This window comes from Callorhinus ursinus, unplaced genomic scaffold, assembly GCF_003265705.2.
Source record: "Callorhinus ursinus isolate GAN/ISIS: 27379988/994484 unplaced genomic scaffold, GSC_fseal_2.0 scaffold65, whole genome shotgun sequence".
Lineage (NCBI taxonomy): Eukaryota > Metazoa > Chordata > Mammalia > Carnivora > Otariidae > Callorhinus > Callorhinus ursinus.
Genome location: NW_027397127.1, coordinates 3,843,749 through 3,863,880, shown reverse-complemented (window position 1 = coordinate 3,863,880; position 20,132 = coordinate 3,843,749). Strand labels below are relative to the sequence as shown.

At 43.0% G+C, this 20,132-nt stretch overlaps 1 protein-coding gene across 11 annotated transcripts in view; it reads left to right on the top strand.

Moving 5' to 3' along the window:
- The window catches only part of PAK3 (p21 (RAC1) activated kinase 3), a 247,666-nt gene extending 228,801 nt beyond the window's left edge, over positions 1-18,865 (top strand). For 7 of the 11 annotated variants that reach the window (XM_073885710.1, XM_073885709.1, XM_073885708.1 and 4 more), the window contains 3 exons: positions 7,991-8,128; positions 8,459-8,586; positions 12,195-18,865. In XM_073885710.1, the coding sequence (XP_073741811.1) occupies positions 7,991-8,128; positions 8,459-8,557 (237 nt within the window). In that variant the 3' untranslated portion in view covers positions 8,558-8,586; positions 12,195-18,865. The remainder of the gene's footprint in view (positions 1-7,990; positions 8,129-8,458; positions 8,587-12,194) is intronic. The other 4 variants (XM_073885716.1, XM_073885714.1, XM_073885712.1 and 1 more) reach the window with 1 other exon arrangement.
- The last annotated feature ends 1,267 nt before the right edge of the window (positions 18,866-20,132 follow it).

The window sequence follows — 20,132 nt, the reverse complement described above, 5'->3', positions numbered from 1 at the left end:
AGAGAAAATGGGAGGTGAAGAAGTTGGCATATCAAAACTGTAAGCAATGCTTTGAGAAATTTTATGTGGAAAGACCAGAGAAATGGGGCAGTAGCAGCAGAATGGGACCTAGGATCAGGTGCTCTTGGCCTCCCCGATTCTTTAGCCTTTGTCTTCATTTCCCTTCCTCGGTGTCCCACCAGCCACCTTCTCTCCCCATTGTCATTTGGCTCCTGTCCTTGCCCTGTGTTCATCTCCCCCTGTTTCTCGCAGCTTTTCTCCTCCACCTCCGGCTCCATTTTGCTTCACTTCTTGTCTGTGTCTTTGCCTACCCCCATTCCCACTTCTAGATCCCCTCTGGTTCTCAACCTTGGGTTGCTGCTCGGGCTGCCCAGGGTTTCGTCCTGAGCACACATCACCTGCTCCGTGTCTCTTGACAAGCACTATTAATCCTGAGAGATTAGAATGAGCACACCCATTGTCAGAGTCATCTGGTCTTTATTTTCTGGCCATGGCCAGTCCTTGATGCTTGAAGGGAGCGCTCGAAAGCTAGGCCGACACCTAATCAGTCAGTGGTTCCTAATTATTTTTGCCATCAACCTGTAAGGGGAGAGATCTGTAATAGGTTCATTTTAAATGACTTTTTAAGGATTAAACAACAACAAGCACTACAACCACCACCCCCCACCGTGTTTTGGTGACAGATGAGAACTACTATGCAAGACAAGTAGGGAACAAAATTACCCCATGTTGCTTATTCAGTTATCACGCTGGACTGTTGGAATAAATAAGTCAACGTATGGAAGAAAACTTAGTTATAATATAGTCACTTCTTTTTGCACATTTGGTCCCATTCACTTTCTTCTTAGAAAGGAAGAAATGTAAGGAAGGAAGGAAGAAAAGAAAGAAAGAAGCATTAGGGCCTTTCATGAAATCCGTAAACACATCAGAGGCGGTAGTATGCTCTGGCCTTTGACCTCTGAAATCCCAGGTCATGAGTAAACTAAGCCATAAGGTGTCAAGTCACTCGTTGCCAAATCACTCTCGTAAAACACTCAAAGGTAGTTGGAAATTCTAAAATGAGAAAGGAACCAGGACAACAGGAGGTTGCAGGCAACAACCAGAGTACGAGCTGCTTAGAAACTCTCAACATAGATACAGACCCCAGGGAATATAGTGTGAAACCCTCTAACTGGGGACCTGCCCTTGTTCCCCATTTCTAAACAAGTGGAGAACGATTGACCTCAAGAGGGTCTGTTTCCTCTATAGAGGTAGAGGTGAAGTTGCTGACTATGCCTCATTTCTTGAAGAGACTTTGTCTACCTCTGGTAGGAGAATTCCTTCCTCAGATACTGGGAACAGTGTGAGGTGGTATTTGCAGCGGTCAAGAGCACGAACTCACATTCCCGGGATTCATTGCTAGCTGAGTGATACTGGACAAGTTATATTAGTCCCACAGCCCTCATTCCCTTCATCTGTCCATTGGGGGCCATAATCAAGTCCACCTCAGGGGGTTGCTGTGTGAATTAAGCCACCTGATAGGAATCACTGAATAAATGTTAGCTTTTAATACTTTCCATGGACATAGTATTTACAGAGATACTGAGACACAGATGAATAGCCCTCTTGGTCTTCTAGTTCAGTTAGATTGTTTTTTAAATTTTTGTTGGCTAGGTTGGGAGCCTGTTCACCATGTATAACATAATTTCCAGAGGAAAATGTGTTTTGGGTCCCAAATATTCAACTTAGAAATGTTTGTACCACACCCTATTGTCTTTGTAAATTGAGTCTTTATATTGGTGCCGGAGCCTCTCATGGTTACTAACACATTGCCATGTTAAGTCTTCTGGTTTGTTTTCTAGCATCTTCATCTTTATAAAGTATTATAATGAACTTAAGTCACAAACTGAAGCTTTTTAATTAAATGGTTAGTCCTGTTGCAAAACTGCCTTAATGAAAATTTATTGGGCACATATGGATTGTTTGGGAGCCTCCTTGGAGAAATGTGGTAACTTCTCAGATGATTGCATTGATCCTTTTTAACTGAGGAAATTGCCAGTGAGGTCAATTGAATTATTCCTTCAACCGGGTAGAATAGTTTTCTCTGAGGACTTAGGTAAATTTTAGTTGCACATTGGGGTCAGTGAAAACTATGATGTTTAGGTGTGATTGCCAAGAGATTTAGAGTTATTATTAAGAATTCCAGAACATCAGGGGTGCCTGGGTGGCTCAGTGGGCTGAGCATCTGACTCTTGGTTTCAGCTCAGGTCATGATCTCAGGGTTGTGAGTTCGAGCCCTGAGTCAGGCTCCACGCTCAGCAGGGAGCCTTCTGAAGAGTCTCTCTCTCTCTCTCCCTCTCCCTCTGCCCCTCCTGCTCATGTGAGCTCTCTCTCTCTCTCAAATAAATAAATAAAATCTAAAAAAAAAAAATTTCAGAACATCAGAAATTTACAGGTAATGTGTATGTCAACATGAAGAAAGCCACCATTTTTGGCCCCAAGGTGGACTTTCCAACATTATAAACAAGGACAGTAGGTCCCAGGGCCTGCATTGCCTCACTGGGGGAATCAAACAGACCTTGTTTAATGATGTAGCAAAAGATTAATCAAGAGCGCCTTCTCTGTGTAAGATCAGAGGAGACTCCATTTCTGAACTATGTTTCAAGTTCCAGAGACTATCATTCTCTCACCTTTCTGGGTTTGCCGGCCCAGCAGATTACCATGTTGTGGCCATCTTTTTCCAGTTTTCCCTCCCTTTGATACCATCCTTTTCTATACTCTGCTCCTGGAGCTCTTTTCCTTCCGCCACACTGATGGGCGGGTCATCAGAAGTTACCACGTGCCAGGCCTCTGCCACTCAGAAAAGGTGCTTTGCTCATTCTCGGTGTATCTTCTTCTTCTTTTTTTTTCTTCCGTGTGTCTTCTTATCTGTTTAGTAGTTCCCTTTAGGTTCTGAGCTGTAATACTTCGTGTATATCCAAATCTGTGATAGTCCCAGCTCAGTGAAATTGATTCCAACATTTTGGTTCTCATTTCATTCAGCAGCAAAAACATTTACTGGGCACCGGTTTGGGGCCGGAGGTGCCCATGACACAATTCCTACCTTCACAGGCCAGCAAGGCAAGCCTGGAAACAAGCAACAGGTGTTCACAATACAATGTGAAAATGAATGTCTGAACTAAACAGCTATGGTGGCTCAAAGGAGGGAGCGGCTAACTCGATCTGCAGGGTAACCCACACTCCCAGTTTGCTTGGCTTCACTACTAAAGCCTGGAACAGTCCCCAGAAAACCAAGGTGTTGGTCACCCTCTGTGTCTGGGAGAGATGGAGAAGCCTTTAAAGCGGAAATGCCATGTGAACTAGAGCTTAAAGGGCAAAGAGAAGTTCACCAGGCATTTCAGGGAAATGGGGCCAGCGTGGTAGGCAGATTTAATAGGAGAGTGAAATTGGCTGTGGTATGTGAGCTTTGGCCAATGTATGTCCCTAGGTGGGGGCAGGGGAAGAAGGGCACACACCGAGGACGACAGAGGTGGCCAGGGGCCCAATCATGGAGGACCATGCATGCCACGCCCGGGGATCATGACTGTGTCCTGTGGACCACTGGTTTTCAGACGACCGTAGTGAGCCGTTGGTTCAAATGAAGCCTTGCTCAGAAGCAGAGAGAAATAGAGAAAAAAAAGAAAATTGTCTCTGATTGAAACAAATAAGTGTAGGCACAGGCTCCCAGAGTCTTTACAGTGTATCTCCCTGCCCTGCCTCTTTTCCTTCTTGGCTGCCCTGGAGGGGAATTTTGGGGGAGTCCAGTAGGAAAACCCCATGCATGGGTCACAGGGGCTGGGGCTGGGGGGTGCCAACAAAGAGCTCTTCTAACAGCCAGCTCATTCCCTTTGAGTTTTTTCCCTAACTCAGATAAACCCCAAATGTTATCCCTCACTCGATCTCTTTTCCCTCGATCTTTCCTCATGTACGACTTGACTTTGTTAGTAAAAGCCTTTTTGTGGTGACTGTTGTATTGGCTGCAACTGTATTTGTTTCCCATTAGCAGGGCAGAGGGTAGCAATTTTCTTTTTACAAAGATAGTACCCAGCTTACACACAGGACGTGTTCCAAAAGTTCATTTTTAAGTTAATCATTTGGAACTCAGAGTGCATTTTCCCATAGAAACAGCATTATGCGTGGTGAGTACGTTCCCAGGCCATCCCACAAAGGCCAGTTTAGCCCCTAATATAACTGAAAGTGTGGATTTTTTGCAATGGAATTTAGTTGGAAATAATACTGTTGCAATTAAAAAGAAAACAATAGCTGGAAAAAAATCGTCTGGGTTTTTGTTTCCCTCAAGGGGTAGGACTTGATGAAAAGCAGGTTTAATCCTCGGAAGACAGACATAGATGAGGAGTTCTGTGTAAGTTTGGCTGGCACAACTTCTTACATTTATTTTTTCAGTAGTGTTTTGGAGGGTGTTTTTTTTTTTTTTTTTAAATAATAAAAGCTGTCGTGTCTGTTGTAGAAAATTTGGAAAATCGAAAAATGTTTGAAAACTGAAGTCACGAGTCATCTTTCCAGCCAGAGAGAACCACTGTGAACATATCGGTGTGTTTTCCTTTCGACCTTCTCCTGAGTACGTGTAGTTTTTCATCGAACCAGCAGTTAACAGAAATACTGTTTGATATTTTACAAAGTTCTTCGGAATGATCTAGTGTTGAGTACAAGGCAGTCTTGCGGTTTGACACCTAGGTTGGGGGGCGAGGGCGTTGGAAGCAAATCGGCACCAATCAACGGGGAGAGGGTCCTCTTGTTAGGCTACCAACTGAGGCCCCCCGCACCCCCCAGCAAACACCAGAGTCATTTTTTTTAATGTTTTGTTTATTTATTCACGAGAGAGAGAGAGAGAGAGAGAGGCAGAGGCAGAGGGAGAAGCAGGCTCCCCGCCTAGAAGGGAGCCTGATGTGGGACTCGATCCCAGGATCCTGGGATCATGACCTGAGCCGAAAGCAGACGCTTAACCATCTGAGCCACCGAGGTGCCCCAGAGTCGTTCTTTTGGTAGAAATTCGGAAAAGGACATCCGTTCTCTGTGAAGTGCTGTAGAGGTTCATGGCACTGGCTCCTTACGCTGATTCCCCCATCAGATCACAGAGCTTTCTGCTCCTGTGCTCCTGTGTATCGCCAGCCCTACTCAGGCTGCACAACTATGATGAAGGTCATTTGTAAATTCCTAAGTGGAATGGAAAGAGGGGCATGCATTTCCTGAGGTAATGAGGCGTGAGCTAAAGAGAGGTGAGGAGGATTATGCGTACTCATGAGGAATGAGATTACGTGGAGGGGAATGTATTGAGCCACAATGGTGAAAGAAAGGTGGGGAAATGAAAGCACGTAGGCATGCAGGCAGACCCAGGGAGCGTGGAAAAGGAGAAAAGAGAGGGGTGTGTGTGTGTGTGTGTGTGCACGCAGGCACACACATGCGTGCTTAGGACCAGGCCTGGCTACAGAGCAGATAAAAAAGCAAGCAAAGGACAGTGAGCGTGGCAGAATTGTGGCCCGCGGAAATAAGACAGTTTTAAGAGGAGGCAGCAAATGTAATGTGCATGGCCAGCAATTTTCTTTTAATAAGGGAACAAAGACAGTTTGTGAGGACAGGTGCTTCGAGTGCTAATCGTCCAAGAATGAAACACCCTGTTTGAACTTAATGTAATGTATCTGCTGTGATTGTGCACCATATGACTTTGCCCGATTGATGATTTCCTAAAAAGAGTTTATAAATGCATTCCATTTTCATACTGGCTTTTTTTTTTTTTTAGTCAAGACTAGATGTGCAACTGACTTGTACTTTGGCATGGAAGTCCCAGTAGCTGCCCTGTGCATTTGCTGTGTGTCAGCGAAGGAATTGAAAATCAGAGAGGCATGAGGGGTAGGGGGAAAGAAGGTGTTGGTTTGGAGGGGGCTGTATTTACATGTGGGGTTTTTTTTAATGTACTGGGGGGAAAACCAGAAAGTTTCATCGTACTCTATAGAAACATATGCCATTGAAATTCTCAACCATCACCACGTTAGAGAATCTCGCTCTATGGGATTCTGTGGCTCTCATGTCTGGTGAGCTTACAAATGCAGATTCTGGGTTAAGTGGGCTCCAAGTCCTGGGCTAGTGGTTCTCAATGTTGGCTGTAAATTGGAATCTCCTGGAGAGCTTAAAAATCACCGAGGCCTGCCTTCCACCCCCAAAGACTTTCACTTCATTGGTTTAGGGGTGAGAACTGAGCACGTTGATCTTTTAAATCTCCCCAGGTGATTCCTGTGTGCAAGCAAGTCTGAGAACCTGTAGTTTTGCCCATTGCTTTAATTACCCAGGTGGATTAAACCGGTTCTCAAAGTGTGGTCCTGGAACCAGCAGCTTCAGCATTAACAGGGAACTTGTTTGAATGCAAATTCTTTGGGCCCCTCTTCAGATTTACTGACTCAGAAGCTCTAGGGGTGACCTACGAATCTGTTTTAACAAGCCTTCTAGATGACTCTGATGTGTCCTAGAGGTTGACAGCCACTGGATGAAACAGCCCCTCCTAACCCTAAGTTTCTAGGCAGGAGGAGCGATGACCCTACCAGCTGATGAAAACTGGCCCAAGAAAGGACTTTGATAGAAATACTTATAATAATAATAGTAGGAGCCGTGGTGGGCAAAGGGGAAAAGGGGGTTGGGGCAGGGGGCATAAAAATTTGCTACAAAGCCCAAGCAAATTCAGGAGGGAGCATGGCTTCATAACAATTAAAGCGTTGGTCACCTCGGCAGACATAACCCTGGTGGCAATACCTGTAGGGAAAACTACTTATCCTTCAAAACCCTGTTCAGATGCCAGCCTCCTCTGAAGCTTCCTCTGAGCTCTAGGGTAAATTGCTTCCTCCTTGTATTTACTTAACACTTGCTCTATGCCTCCATTGGCTTTTGTCTCACTGTATTATAGCTACTTATGTCTCGCTCCCTCACTCAATTGTGTGATCTTTGAAAGCAGGGCATTCTCTTACTCATCTTTGGGTCACCAGTGTCCAATACAATACCTGATACATAGTGCCCTAGAACTGTTTGTTTAGAGGAGGCATGAGGAATGGCCACCTCGCTTTGGCCGTCTTGAGCTTTCAAAAGATGGGTTTACCTTTGTGAATTAATCAGGCACCTGGGTCCGGCTCTCGCCCTGGAGGCTAGGGCCCTTGATTGCATCAGCACGCAATGAGTCTGTCGATGTCTCTCAGGGGCAGCCCTACAGAACAAAGATCTTAGAGATCTGTTAACAACCCGTTATTTTTACAGAAGGATACATAATCATCAGGTTCCGGGACTCCTAATGGCAACTTTTCTCATATTTTCTCTTAGCATAGGTAGACCTTCATAAGAAATCTCCTTATCATCTGTAGGGATACATCTGCCACAGGACGAAAGCACCTGACTCTTTGGGTCTCACAGGTTACTTTTCATCCAGGCCCTATCATCCTCTGGTTCTTTGTGCTTCTCTAATTCTGTAATGTACTCTGTTCATCCCTGGTCTGCTCACCGACATTCTTCAAACAAGATAAACACTTAGTAAATTACACTCACTTTTGTCACTGCGCCTTCTGGAGGTTGTACACAGGTCAACATGATTGGGTGTACCTGTGTTCCCCACGTCTTTAGAGTCACAGATGCACAGGCGATCCCTAGGCTTAATTTCCTAGGTGGTTAATCACACATTCATTATAAATGGATTTGTACTCCTCAACTCTCAAAGGACAATCTTATAACTTTATTTCCAAGGTTTTCGGGGTGGGGCCCCTCAATGTCACCTCAGTTGCTGCCAAGAGGAATGATTTCTAAATGTTGTAGAAACTTTGAAATATATGTCAGTGTCATTCTCTAAAATGGAATTTTTAAGACCCAGAGTATAAACCGGAAGAAACTGGATTTGTACCTTCTGTGCCAACTCACTATCCTAATTTGTATGTGCTGAATGGATTTTTCTGTTTTTTTCTTTTTCTTTTTTTTCCTGTAGGCATTATATCTGATAGCCACTAACGGAACCCCAGAGCTCCAGAATCCTGAGAGACTGTCAGCTGTGTTCCGTGACTTTTTAAATCGCTGTCTTGAGATGGATGTGGACAGGCGAGGATCTGCCAAGGAGCTTTTGCAGGTGAAAATAAAATAGGACAATTACAAAGAGAGAGTGATTATATTGAGCTTTTCTATCTCAACGTGTGACAGTAAGAGCTGTGTCAAGAGATGTCTAGTTTGAGTTGGGCTGTACCCATTTGATTTTAGGCCACAGGCACATAAGTATGGGCATGCATCTAAGACAAGATTGATTGGCATGTTGCCCTTCTTCTGAGAAGGTGGCGGTTTAATCTATAAATCTCTTTTGTTCTTCCTGGAGTCTTATTTTGCGAGGAAAAAGAAAACTGTGAACCTCTGGTGTTGCTGTTTTGTTCTAAACTTTACTTGTGCCCCTGGATGTTGTATGCAGGTGCTCTTGGCCGGAGGTAATTCTCTACATAACTATGCAATTATTTCCATGGCATTTGCTACTCTAATGCTTTACTGGTCAAAGCCCCTTTGCTTGTGATGCCAAATGGCAGGCACCTGCTTGCCTGGGTGAGTACCATCCAGTGGTGAGTGCCTCTGTAACCATTTGTCCTTTTCATGGCTCTCAGGGATTCGTCTATCTGATGATCATGAGTACCAATTGTGTGCCAAATTCCTTACACATATTCTCTCATCCAATTCTGAAAACAACTCTATAGGGTAGGTGGGATTATCCCACGTTACAGATGTAGAAATTGAGGCTTACACAGCCATCGAGTGGCAGAACTGGAATTTGAGCCCTGGATTTTCTGACCCTCCCCTGAACAAACACATAAACCGATTTAGAGAAAAAAAAATATGCTTTTATCGATAAAGGAACACACGCCCAGGACGACACATAGAACTCCAGTGCTGGGGACTTTTCCTCGGGGACATGTATCAAGCCTGTAACATCTAAGAACAGTGACTGCATATTCTCTCTGTGACTTCGAACACTTAATCCAGTTAAACATAAGGTGCAACATTTGGTTATCTAGTGTGTTAACCCCAGACTCAGTCTGTTCCAGGCAAAAAAAAGAAAGAAAATCATTCCTGTTGCTCCCGAACCCCCTCCAGACAGAGCGCCACACCCAGGTCAAAAATATCCCACCCCGACCCAAATCACACCTGGAATAAACTGATTTCCGGGAATCAAAGAGGCTACACCTTCGCTTTTCTGCTGTGAGCATTTCACAGGCTGTCCCAGGGGCTTGAATTTCAAATCTGCAGTGGCCCTTCATTGATCCTCTCTTTAAGCCGGCTTCAAATCACAGATGAAAAAACCTGAACTTGAGAGTGCCTCGCTCCCACATCTCTTCACTCCTCCCACCACCCACAGACACATCCCGATACATGTTCCAAGGAGAGGTGATGAGATGGGTTCTCTTAGTTTAGCTATGCAGTTACATAGATCATTGAGTCAGTTACCAAGTCAGTTCCTTCCCCGACAGTACTTTGATCTGAACCAGTCAGCTAAGTAATGCAAAACTATATTTTGAGTCTAAATTGAATAGTTCATTGCGTCTTTTCATTTTACATGTTAGCAATAACCTGTGTATCACCCAAAGTCCATAGAACACTGTTCTCTGACTCCAGCCTATCACTGCCCATTTCAGGGGCTAGAAAACAGAGGGATGCATGACATTCACCCCCCCCCCCAGAAGGCTTGAGAAAAGACAGGTCTTGAGTATTTGTGTGCCCTTCTGTATGGCCTAAGTCAAGTCTCTGTCCATCAACTCATGTTTTTTGAGCAACTTCTATGTGCAGGGCTCACTGTAGTGGGTGATACAAACCTTAGAGGCATGGTTCCTACTCTCCAGAAGTTCACAATGTCCTTGGATATATGAAAAAACAACACAAGGTTTTTTAAAGACTCATTCAAACCCAGTGGCTATTCAAACAATAAATGCCATGGTTGATTAGAGAAATACCTTTATAGGTGATGGTGATCAGAAAGTGTCTGCAAACAGGAAAGAGTTCTGCCAAGTCTTGAAGGACAGAGCAGCTTTAACTGGCTGAGGTAAACAAGGGAAGCGATTTCAGATGGAAGGATTATAGTGTGACCCGAGGCATGGAGGAGGCAAGGTTGAAGGGAACAGAAAATAAAGCGGACAGCCGAAGTAAAGAGGTCCGGTCAGGAGGCTGTAAGAGATACGGCCGTAGAGGGCCTTGAACACCAGGCTATAGAATTGGGGGGCTGTAGCCAGTGGGCAAACCCTGACCATATCTGAGGGACACCTGGCAACAGCTTTGTATAGGAAGGTGAATCTGGTGGAATACAATAAGAATTAGCAATGGGACAAAATGGCGGCAGGAAGATCAAGGAGGACTTACGGTTATAGTTGAGGGTTCAGTTGATTAGGGCTTAACTAAGGAAGGCAAGAGATAATGGTGGAAGGCATTGAGAAGAAAGGACTCGGTAGGTGATTATATGTAGAACATAAGGAAGAAGAAGATAAAAGTGACTTCGAATATCAAACCAATGGCAGCATGCAGTAAAAGCAAAAATGATGGAGGATAATACCATGGCTAACATTTCTTAGCCCCTGTGTAGCTTACAAGGAACTGTCACTTACTTACCTCATCTAACCATCATAATAAGCAGAGGAGAGACTTGGAACGTAGGTGCTGCGCAGATTCCAAAGCCTCTGCAGCTTACATCACACAAGAGTACCCTGTGTGGGAGACTTTTTAACATACCTTTTTAAATGTTGATTTCAAGGGCACGGAAGGACATTTGGAAGGAGATACCCAGCAGGCAATTGGAGAAATAGGACCAGACTTCAGGAAAGGGATCAGGTCACACTGTATTGATTTGGGAGTCATCCCCATTAATCTGATGAGAGGTCAAAACCATGAAAGAAAGGGAGCTCTCAAAGGAATTAAGTTAGAAAAAGAACAGGATGAGCGCTGAGTTCTGGGAGGTGGAAGGAGGAAGGGAAAGTGGGGAAGAAGATAGAAGGAGAGGAGTCAGTGAGCTTGCACGGGGAAGGGAACCAAGACTATGGAATGTCACAGGCCCCCAACGAGGAAAACATTTCAAAAAAAGAAGGGATGTTCATTTGTATTACATACTGCAGAGGGGCCAAAAGAAAAATGGTGGAGGCGCAGCTCCGTCCGGGGTTTAGTGGTTGAGAAGCCATTGGCTTCAGGGTCAAGGGCCACCAAAGACACTTTTTCAAGCAGGAGAGCTGCCCCAGATAAATGCGTCAGTTTGAGAAAATCAGCAAACAAGACTGTTGCAAACCTAGTGAGATTTTCACAAGACCCCTACTCCGAGTTTCTGGCTCTACCAGTCAGCTGTCAGAGGATTTCATGACACTGAATGACAAGAACATCGCAAGGCCAAAAGCTGGCATGATTTTTTTTTCAATTTTATTTTATTATGTTATATTAGTCACCATACAGTAGTACATCATTAGTTTTTGATGTAGTGTTCCACGATTCATTGTTTTCATATAACACCCAGTGCTCCATGCAGTACATGCCCTCCTTAATACCCATCACTGGGCTAACCCATCGCCCCACCCCCTCCCCTCTAGAACCCTCAGTTTGTTTCTCCGAGTCCATAGTCTCTCATGGTTCATCTCTCCCTCCAATTTCCCCCCTTCATTTTTCCCTTCCTTCTCCCAATGTCCTTAAGCTCCACAAAGAAGTGAAACCATATGATAATTGACTTTCTCTGCTTGACTTATTTCACTCAGCATAATCTTCTCCAGTCCCATCCGTGTTGATGTAAAAGTTGGGTATTCATCCTTTTTGATGGCTGAGTAGTATTCCATTGTATATATGGACCACATCTTCCTTATCCATTCATCTGTTGAAGGACATCTCGGCTCTTTCCACAGTTCGGCTATTGCAGATATTGCTGCTATGAACATTGGGGTGCATATGGCCCTTCTTTTCACTACATCTGTGTCTTTGGGGTAAAGACACGAACAGACACTTCTCCAAAGAAGACATACAAATGGCCAACAGACACATGAAAGCTGGCACTATTTTTAATAAAATCAGGTTTAATTGGATGCTCAAGGTACATTTATTTGAGTGAAAAAAAGGCTGCTTCTTGAGAATGTAAGGTAATATACTTGTTGGAGGAAAGGATTCCAGTAATTCCTCTTTTTTTCCCCCTTTTGTAGCATCCATTTTTAAAATTAGCCAAGCCTCTCTCCAGCCTGACTCCTCTGATTATCGCCGCAAAAGAAGCGATTAAGAACAGCAGCCGCTAGGACCGCAAGGCCCACCCTACACCGTCTCCCTCCTGAGTAAGACTGAACTGAGATGCTGCTGCAGAAAAGATGGAAGAAAAGACAGCCAAATGGGGGTGGGGGGCAATCTTTAACTTTCAAATGAATAGAAACTTCTTATAAGCCTTTTTTCCTACTCCCTCGGATTATGTAATTTATTTGTAAGCCTGAATCGCAGCCCGACCAGGGCAGCAATGTCGAAGTGGCCACCAAGCGGTCACTTCTACCGTGAAGCGAAAGAGCCAGTAGTGAATCCCCTCATTTTGTGCATTCACTTTGAAGAAAAAAAGGGTTTCTCAAAGATGCACACTCCCTCTTCATAGTGTCGTGTTCGTTTTTAAGTTAGAGAGTAGTCCCTCTTGCATTCGAACCTCCTTCAAAACTCCTTACCCAATGTGATGTTTTTCACTTGCATTGTCATTAGATGTCCAGGAAAAAAAAAAAAAAGACGTCAAAAACTTTTTTAAAAAAAAAGAAAGCAAAAAACAAAAAGCAAAAACAAAACAAAACAAAAAAACAAAACAAAACAAAAAAAAATACCCCAGAGCAAGTACTGTGTGAACATGTGGAAGTCCATGCCCTAATAGAGTTGCAATTTTTTATTCTTCTATAGTGGTGGCTTGGTTTGTGTACCTGTTTTTCTGCATTTGTATTGGAAAAGGTTTCTTTTAAGGCATTTTTCCAAAAGCAGAGAGGAGTATATGTATTCAGGAAGGGCTTTTAAAAACTGTCTATCCAAATAAAGCTCAAATGGTGAGATCCTGTAACATTTTCACGACAATGCTTAAGAGGTAGTTGATGTATCATTTCTATAAACCAGCTCGTTCATCTTCACGATGCCTGACAAAGGACACACTGAAACTTGTGGCCCTCCTATTGGGTGAGTCCAGGTCCTTAACCTGGGAAACCCCAATAGGGGAAACCATTCTTAAACAAAGATGGGACTTGCTCTGAGAGCCAAAAGGAAAGCAAAAGGAGTGTGTAATGCTGAGATCTTTGTTGGACAGAAGGAAACAAAAATCAAGAGACCTAATTTAATCCTCTCGTGCTTATGGAACACAGGCATTGTCAAATAGGCACATTAGGAGAAAATAGACCCATTAACCAATATTTGCTTATGATCAGAATCACGTGACACGTTATAACATTTTGAAAATGTCTTAAAAGACCTGGAGAACAGAGTTATTGTAAGTATTCAGCCCTGTCAGGAATGAGAGGTCCGTGAAAACTACATCCCAGTCAACATTTGGCTCTAAGTACTTGTTCCCATTTTCCCTCTGTCTCACTGATTTCTGTTTCAGGATATAGCATAGTCAGACATCATCTTTTGAGCTTTTGAATTTCAAAAACATGTTCAGACAGATCTGGAAATTCTCCAGTGAAAAATAATTAGGGTTTGCAATCATATATCGCAAGAAGTAGCAGTCCAACAATGTATCTACTTATTAAAAATTCAACAGTTGGCACTTCCTGAATCTTCTGAGAGCAGAAAAATATCTGGAGGGTGGCTGCATAGAAAAGGATATGCTTCTCTTTCAAATGTATTGTCAGTTGCATAAATTCTGCAAAGTGGCCTATCTAAGCCTTGGAGAAGCTAACAGTTTGTGCGATAGAAGGCTTCTTGATTTGTAACATACCGAGAATCTGAATAAGAACCTATTTACATTCAGCAAGGGGGAGAAAGAGAGCAATGGCCTGGGCCTCTCTTCTTCTCTGCTATGGTACATCTGTCCATCTAAGCATCCATCCATTCCTTAAAATGCAAGCACTTTCTTTAGAGAGTTTCTGCTAACCATGTAGTGCACGTGTTTATGTTGAGGAAACGGCACCGCTGGTGGATTTCCCATTTTCCTATTGTTTTCTTTGACTATAAAAGTTGGGAGGGGCTTGACACCCCCCCCCGAAAACACCCACAGTGAGAGAAAACAACAGATGTGAAAAAGAAAATCAAATGGTAACATTCATTTGAAGCATGCTGTGTTCTACTTGACAAAAAGGTGGTTCAGCCTGAAATTTTTAACACCACACTGTTCCAATGAGAGAGAGAAAGAGAGAGAGAGGCCTTAATTTTTATTTCATTTAAAGTTAATTTTTTTTTTTTTTTTTTTTTTTTTTTTAGTGTTTCATTCATAGTGCCAGGGAATTCAATGAAATAATACCTGGGGTGTGAATAGAATTCAGTACACTAACTCGGCCCTGCCAGTGGAGAGAACCACAGGGCTAGTCAGGAAGTCCTAGTTGCTGATTAGCATCCCTTATATGTCATAAAGGTCTTTTGGGCGGGGAGAGACCTGGAGCAGTGATCTTTCGGATCACTCTAGGCAGAGAAATGGTTGCTCTTTGATGCTTTCAGTTTTGCATATTAACAACTAGGAGCCAGGTACTTCTTCACCACGCCCCCATTGTACCAAGATTCTATGGTTATATAGTGCAGTAGGATTTACTCTTACAAATTTATATCTATGTAAATTTTTAAACGAGAACAGCTTCTAAAGCCTCTCCCCTGTGTTGGAGAGTTATGTATATTTCTAATAAGTATTAGCAAGAAGCTGTTTCTCCTGCCAAAATGATGCTGAACGATTCACATTGGGTACACTTGAACAACTTGGACTCCAGGTGGTTAATCATTTATTCCCTTTCTCTGGATTTTTTTTTTTTAAGCTCATCTTGACACAGATGAGTCTATCCAGATCTTTAAAGTTGCTAGCATGCCCGGAGATAATGAGGGCACTTTGCGGAATGTTGATTCCAAAATGTCCTGAGATAGGGATAGGGCAGTGGGAAAGTCAGGGAAGGGTGAGAAGCACAGTAGAGATTATTTATTTAAGAAAAAAAAAAAAAGAACATTAATGTTGTAGTGAGGATCCGGTGCGTTGTCATAATCCAGTGAGGATTTTTTGGATGACACAACCCCCCCAAATCAGTCACTATGTTGGGTAATGACTTCGTTCTTGATGATCTCGTCTATGTGTCATTGTAAATATTTGTGTGTCCATGTTCCGTTTTGGCTACTGGATGGCCAAGTCATGTAAGAAGATTTAACTCAAGTATTTATTCTTTAATTGTGTTATTCAGATTTCTTCAGGCTTGTGAATTGCACCCCCGATGTTGAGTTTAACCACCTGATCCCCCACATCTATTCCTCCCCTGTGAAGCACATTCCATTGCTAAAAGAAAAAGAAATATGAAATTGCTTCCTGTCGTCTGTATAACTGTTTTGATAGTTTGAGATGTTTGTCTATAAAGGATATTTCTCAGCTCAAAGATCGTGTAAATAACTATATTCCCTTGCGCATTGGGTTGTTTATTTCTAACGAGGCTGCCAGTTCTCAGAGAGAATCTATTAGATCACTTTTAAATAACATAAACAGGGATTATAACTTTGTAAAACTAAGTGTGCTTAACGGACAAAGACTGGGAACACAGGTCGTTGAAATCAGTTGTGTTAGGGTGGTGGGATTATGCAAAAACAATTTCATTCCTTTTAAAATTTTCTTTGGTATTGTTATCATTTTGCTTTGTAATAAATAAACAGCAGAAAGGGAACTATAGAAACAGAGAAGATGCCAGAAGCAGATGTCTTCTGGCCAGAGCCCAGAGCATGCAGGGCACAGATATTTGCTAGTTACAATTATTCCATAGGCTTCGTATTTGCCTGGGTGCTGAGGTTGGCACACGCTCGGGTATGGCACGTGCTTTCTTAAGGGACTATTATCTCTAAGTGGAAGCTAAGGAGACGTCGCTATTCGAGCTCCAGGCACATCCTTCTGCTTTAAAAGTGGCCGCCCTCTGCTTGGGCATGGCAGAGAGGTTTCTGTTTTGGTTACTGTAGATTGGGTGGGGTGACATTTGATTTGCCCCCTTGAAAACATCTGGTTCGGGTATCACCTCTCTGGCTCATGTTAGCAGATTTTCGGGTTGAATTTTGGAGGCATAGAAGGATGAATCCCCCGGCTCCCACCATGTCCTTGTCTGACCGGATGTTGTATCATTCAGGTAGGATTCTCCTGCTAGTGACCAGTGGGCAAGTCCCTTTGATCTCAATAGAAGTTATGACTTGCAATTAAAAGCTGACTGTGAAAACAAAGACAAATATTTAGAGCCACCTTTGCCTGTTGGTCTTCAGCTCCTGTTAGCTTTGGTGGGAGATGGCCTCCGTGTGCTTTCTGTACCGCCTGATTTATAGGTTGTAGGCAGTAACTACTGTCATTTTTAAAGAGCAAAAGGGAGACCGTCTACCGAAAGAGAGGAATTTTTCTCTAACTCACTGAAGAAATTGTAGGTGATGAGTTTTATAACAAGGTAGCAGCCTCAGATGTTACTCAGTTTCCCCAAGAGCAGACCTTATACCTGGAGAACCCACTTTTCATTGGCCATCCTCAACATAAAAATACTTCCGGGAGTTCTGCTCCCTGCCATCCCGAGTTGAATCTCATGGTCCTTCTCTGAGCTACTTGCAGTTAATATCCCCAGTTAAACACAGGCATAGCCAGTGATGCCAAGCTTCTCCCAGTCTCTGAGCAAGAGGACTGAAACTCAGCATTTGTAAATCGATGGTCTAATAGGCCCGGGATTTCAAGTGAACTTAACGCGCAATTCTGAACATATATTTGCATGTGGCTTGGGAGGGAAAGAAATGGTACCTTGGCAGGAATGGGAATATTTTTCCTAAGAAAGACTTTTTCATAAAAGATTTGGTTCCAATATAATCTTTTCTGTTCGTTAGCTTTGATTGTTTCACTCCTTTCCTGATCCCACGCTCCTTTAGTGACCAAATGAATATCACCCAACTCCTCATGCACTGGGAATGTCTGTTTGATATTAAACAATATCTCACCAAATCTGCAAATGCGGGAATGGAACTAGAGCCTCCATGCGCACACTTCCGTGTGCGAGTATACAACATTACAAGCAGCATTTCCTGCCACAAAATACAAACTTGCAGGATAAACTGATAGAAGCTGGTTAGTGCCATCAGAGTCTCCTTTGGCAGCCGCCATTGGGTGAATGCTACCAGCCGTAAGGGAGATACCGTGGTCACCTGGTTTAGTACCTAAGAGGTCAACAGCAATTACAAAGAAGCAAGCAGACATAGTGGAAGGAGGACTTAGCCTAGAAGTAAGGAGACCTGGATTCTAATATAGGCTCTGTTGCTCACTTAGTGTGCAGCCTTGGGCAAGTCACTTAACCTTTGCACGGCTCTTCCTTCATCTGTAAAATAAGGGTATCAGACTAGATGACCTCTGAGGTCTTTCCAAAAGTTCTATCATTCTGTGGTACTGTAGGTTGCCTTGCAGATCTAGCCTGCTACAGTGATGGATGGCAAATATCACATGCTCAAGCCTGGGTTTCTTATGTTGCCACTAAACAATAGAAATGTGTAAGATGATGTGGGGAAAAAACCTCAAGTAAATGAACATGACACTAGGGAATGTTGATAAAACTTGTGGCAGCCTTCCCAATCCTCACAGTTGTTTTGTTTTGTTGTTGTTTTAATGTCCTTTTCTTGTAGTGTGTTCCCAGTTTTTATTTCCCATATGGTCTGTATGTAAAGTCTGGTTTTCATTAAGCTGTGGCCAGTATTTGCTACTAGAACAGAAATACACTGTCACACTTGCTAGAACAGAACTACGTTTGGGGCCTCTCCTTTCCTATGAAGTGATGCTGGGCTTTGTAGACTTTACTTTGTAAATGGCACAGGATGGCAGAACCATGCATTTCAACGGCTGGGACTATTAAAAGCGGACGTAAGCACTTGTAGGTTGCAGAGAAAGAAATGACAAAGTAAGTACATGCTATTAGCATTGAGGAGTGTTGACAAATCCACTTGTTGGGAACCAAAGATAGCATTTCTGATGACAACTCCCACAGTGATCGGCCAGTTGTAGGAGTAGACTGCTGGAGAGAGGGTATGCTGGAAGTCAGTTAGTCCCAATGCCCTGCCTGTTAGCAGAGTGCCAACCAGCCCTGAGTGTGAAATTCAAGTTCAGTGTGTGTGCTTGTGTGTGGCGTGCTTTATGGACCCGCATCTACTATATTCATTAGTGATGATAAGACCTTTCACAGAATCCTATAACCATTCGTGGGTTGAGTTTTAAATCTCAGGACATCAGTCAGGAGGATTCAGATCACGGGTGGCTGATGGGATTATACTCATGATATCCAGACAAAACATGTTGAGGAGGATCTATATTTTCATTTTTTATCAGAATTGTATCTCATTTGGTTGTGCATTACTTTTGTTCAAATGTGTTACCTGTAAACCCATGTGTGGTGAAATTCTTCTGTAACTTTGGATTAAAGGTATTTATGGTCTTTTTGTTGTTTGATTTTTTTCAGTAAGTTATTTCTTTCATAGACCTGCTGATGGTGTGGTTCTATCCTTCTGACCTCAGCTTCTGATTTTTTTTAAGGACTTTTGTTTCCAATATTGTTATTTTAAATTGTGGTTGAAGCAATAGAAAATTGAAATATGGATTGTGCATGACTGTGTCTTGAGTGTAAAAATATTGCAGTTTGAAACTTGGACCTAAAGTATTGCAAATAAAAATGACAAACATCAACGAGCTGGTGCTTCTCTCTTCTGTCACCTTCCTGCCCCCCACCCGCCCCTTGGCATTGGCCATTTCACCTAGCTCACAGGGAAATGCCCTGCCTTCGTGAGCCATGCAGGAAATGTCCTGCAGATTCTGCCACTAAGTAACTCAGACCTAGGGGCTCCATCGGGTGTCCCATGGAATAGCTCAGAGTCATTGTTTTTACTTGGAATCTCACTTGTAAGTTCTCCATGTTCTCCCAAGTGGCCCACCTTGGAGTGAAAAGGAAATTGGCAGTTTGGCTCCATTATATGTGCACTTTAATGTTCTAACTAGAGTACTCTGGTCTTATTTCCAAATGATATACATTCCCACAAAGTAAGAAGTAACAGACTCTGTTACCATTGGCGGGGGGCAGATGGGTAAAGGGTGCACAGGATCTCTCTATATTAGTTCTTACAACTGCAAGTGGCTCTTCAATGATCTTGACAAAATTTCCAGTGAGAAAAGCAACAGACTACGTGATACCTCCATCATGACATTTCAGAGGTCATGGCAAGGAGGTAGGACGCAGGCTGGATATGGTACCCTAACCCACTTCCACCACCAACTGCCAATCACTTTGGTATCAAGAAGTTCCTCCCTAATCTAATTCCACTTTGGGTAGTAGGACTGCCTACTCTCTCTTCCAGGCACTTCTGAGGCCTCACTGGGGAATCAGGGAACTCAACTGTCATTGCTTATGAGTTCTTCCCCATGGGCGTCGGTTGGCTCATCAGCCTACAGTGTCACGTGAGAATAAAATTTTTAACAAGAAACAACTTTTACTTGTACAGAGGCAAAACTGAATTGCTGTGCTTTAAAATACAGGAGGGTAATGTCATGTTCTTACCATGCTATACTACAGAATAAGGCTCTTGACATTGTGTCCTGAAACCCTGCAAAAGGGCGCAAATGATTAGCCCCACTGTGATTTCCACATTTTCTTTCTAAAATTTTGAGCAGACATTAGCAAATGGTAGTGAAAATCCCGTTCATATTTAAGTGGTTGTGTAACATAATTCAAAAAACTTTTTAATCACATAAAATGATACAGTTACTCCCCTATCATTCATGTAGAGAGCAGGGATTACCGAACTATTCCCCTTCGGGAAGATTTTTATCCCCAGTGTTATCGGTCCATTACTGCCTTCAGCAGTGATTCTTTTCTGATAGTGGGTGTGTTGGGTCTGGTAAATTTTTTTTTTTTTTTTTTTTTTTTTTTTTTTCTCAAGCAGAAATGCTTGTTTTATTT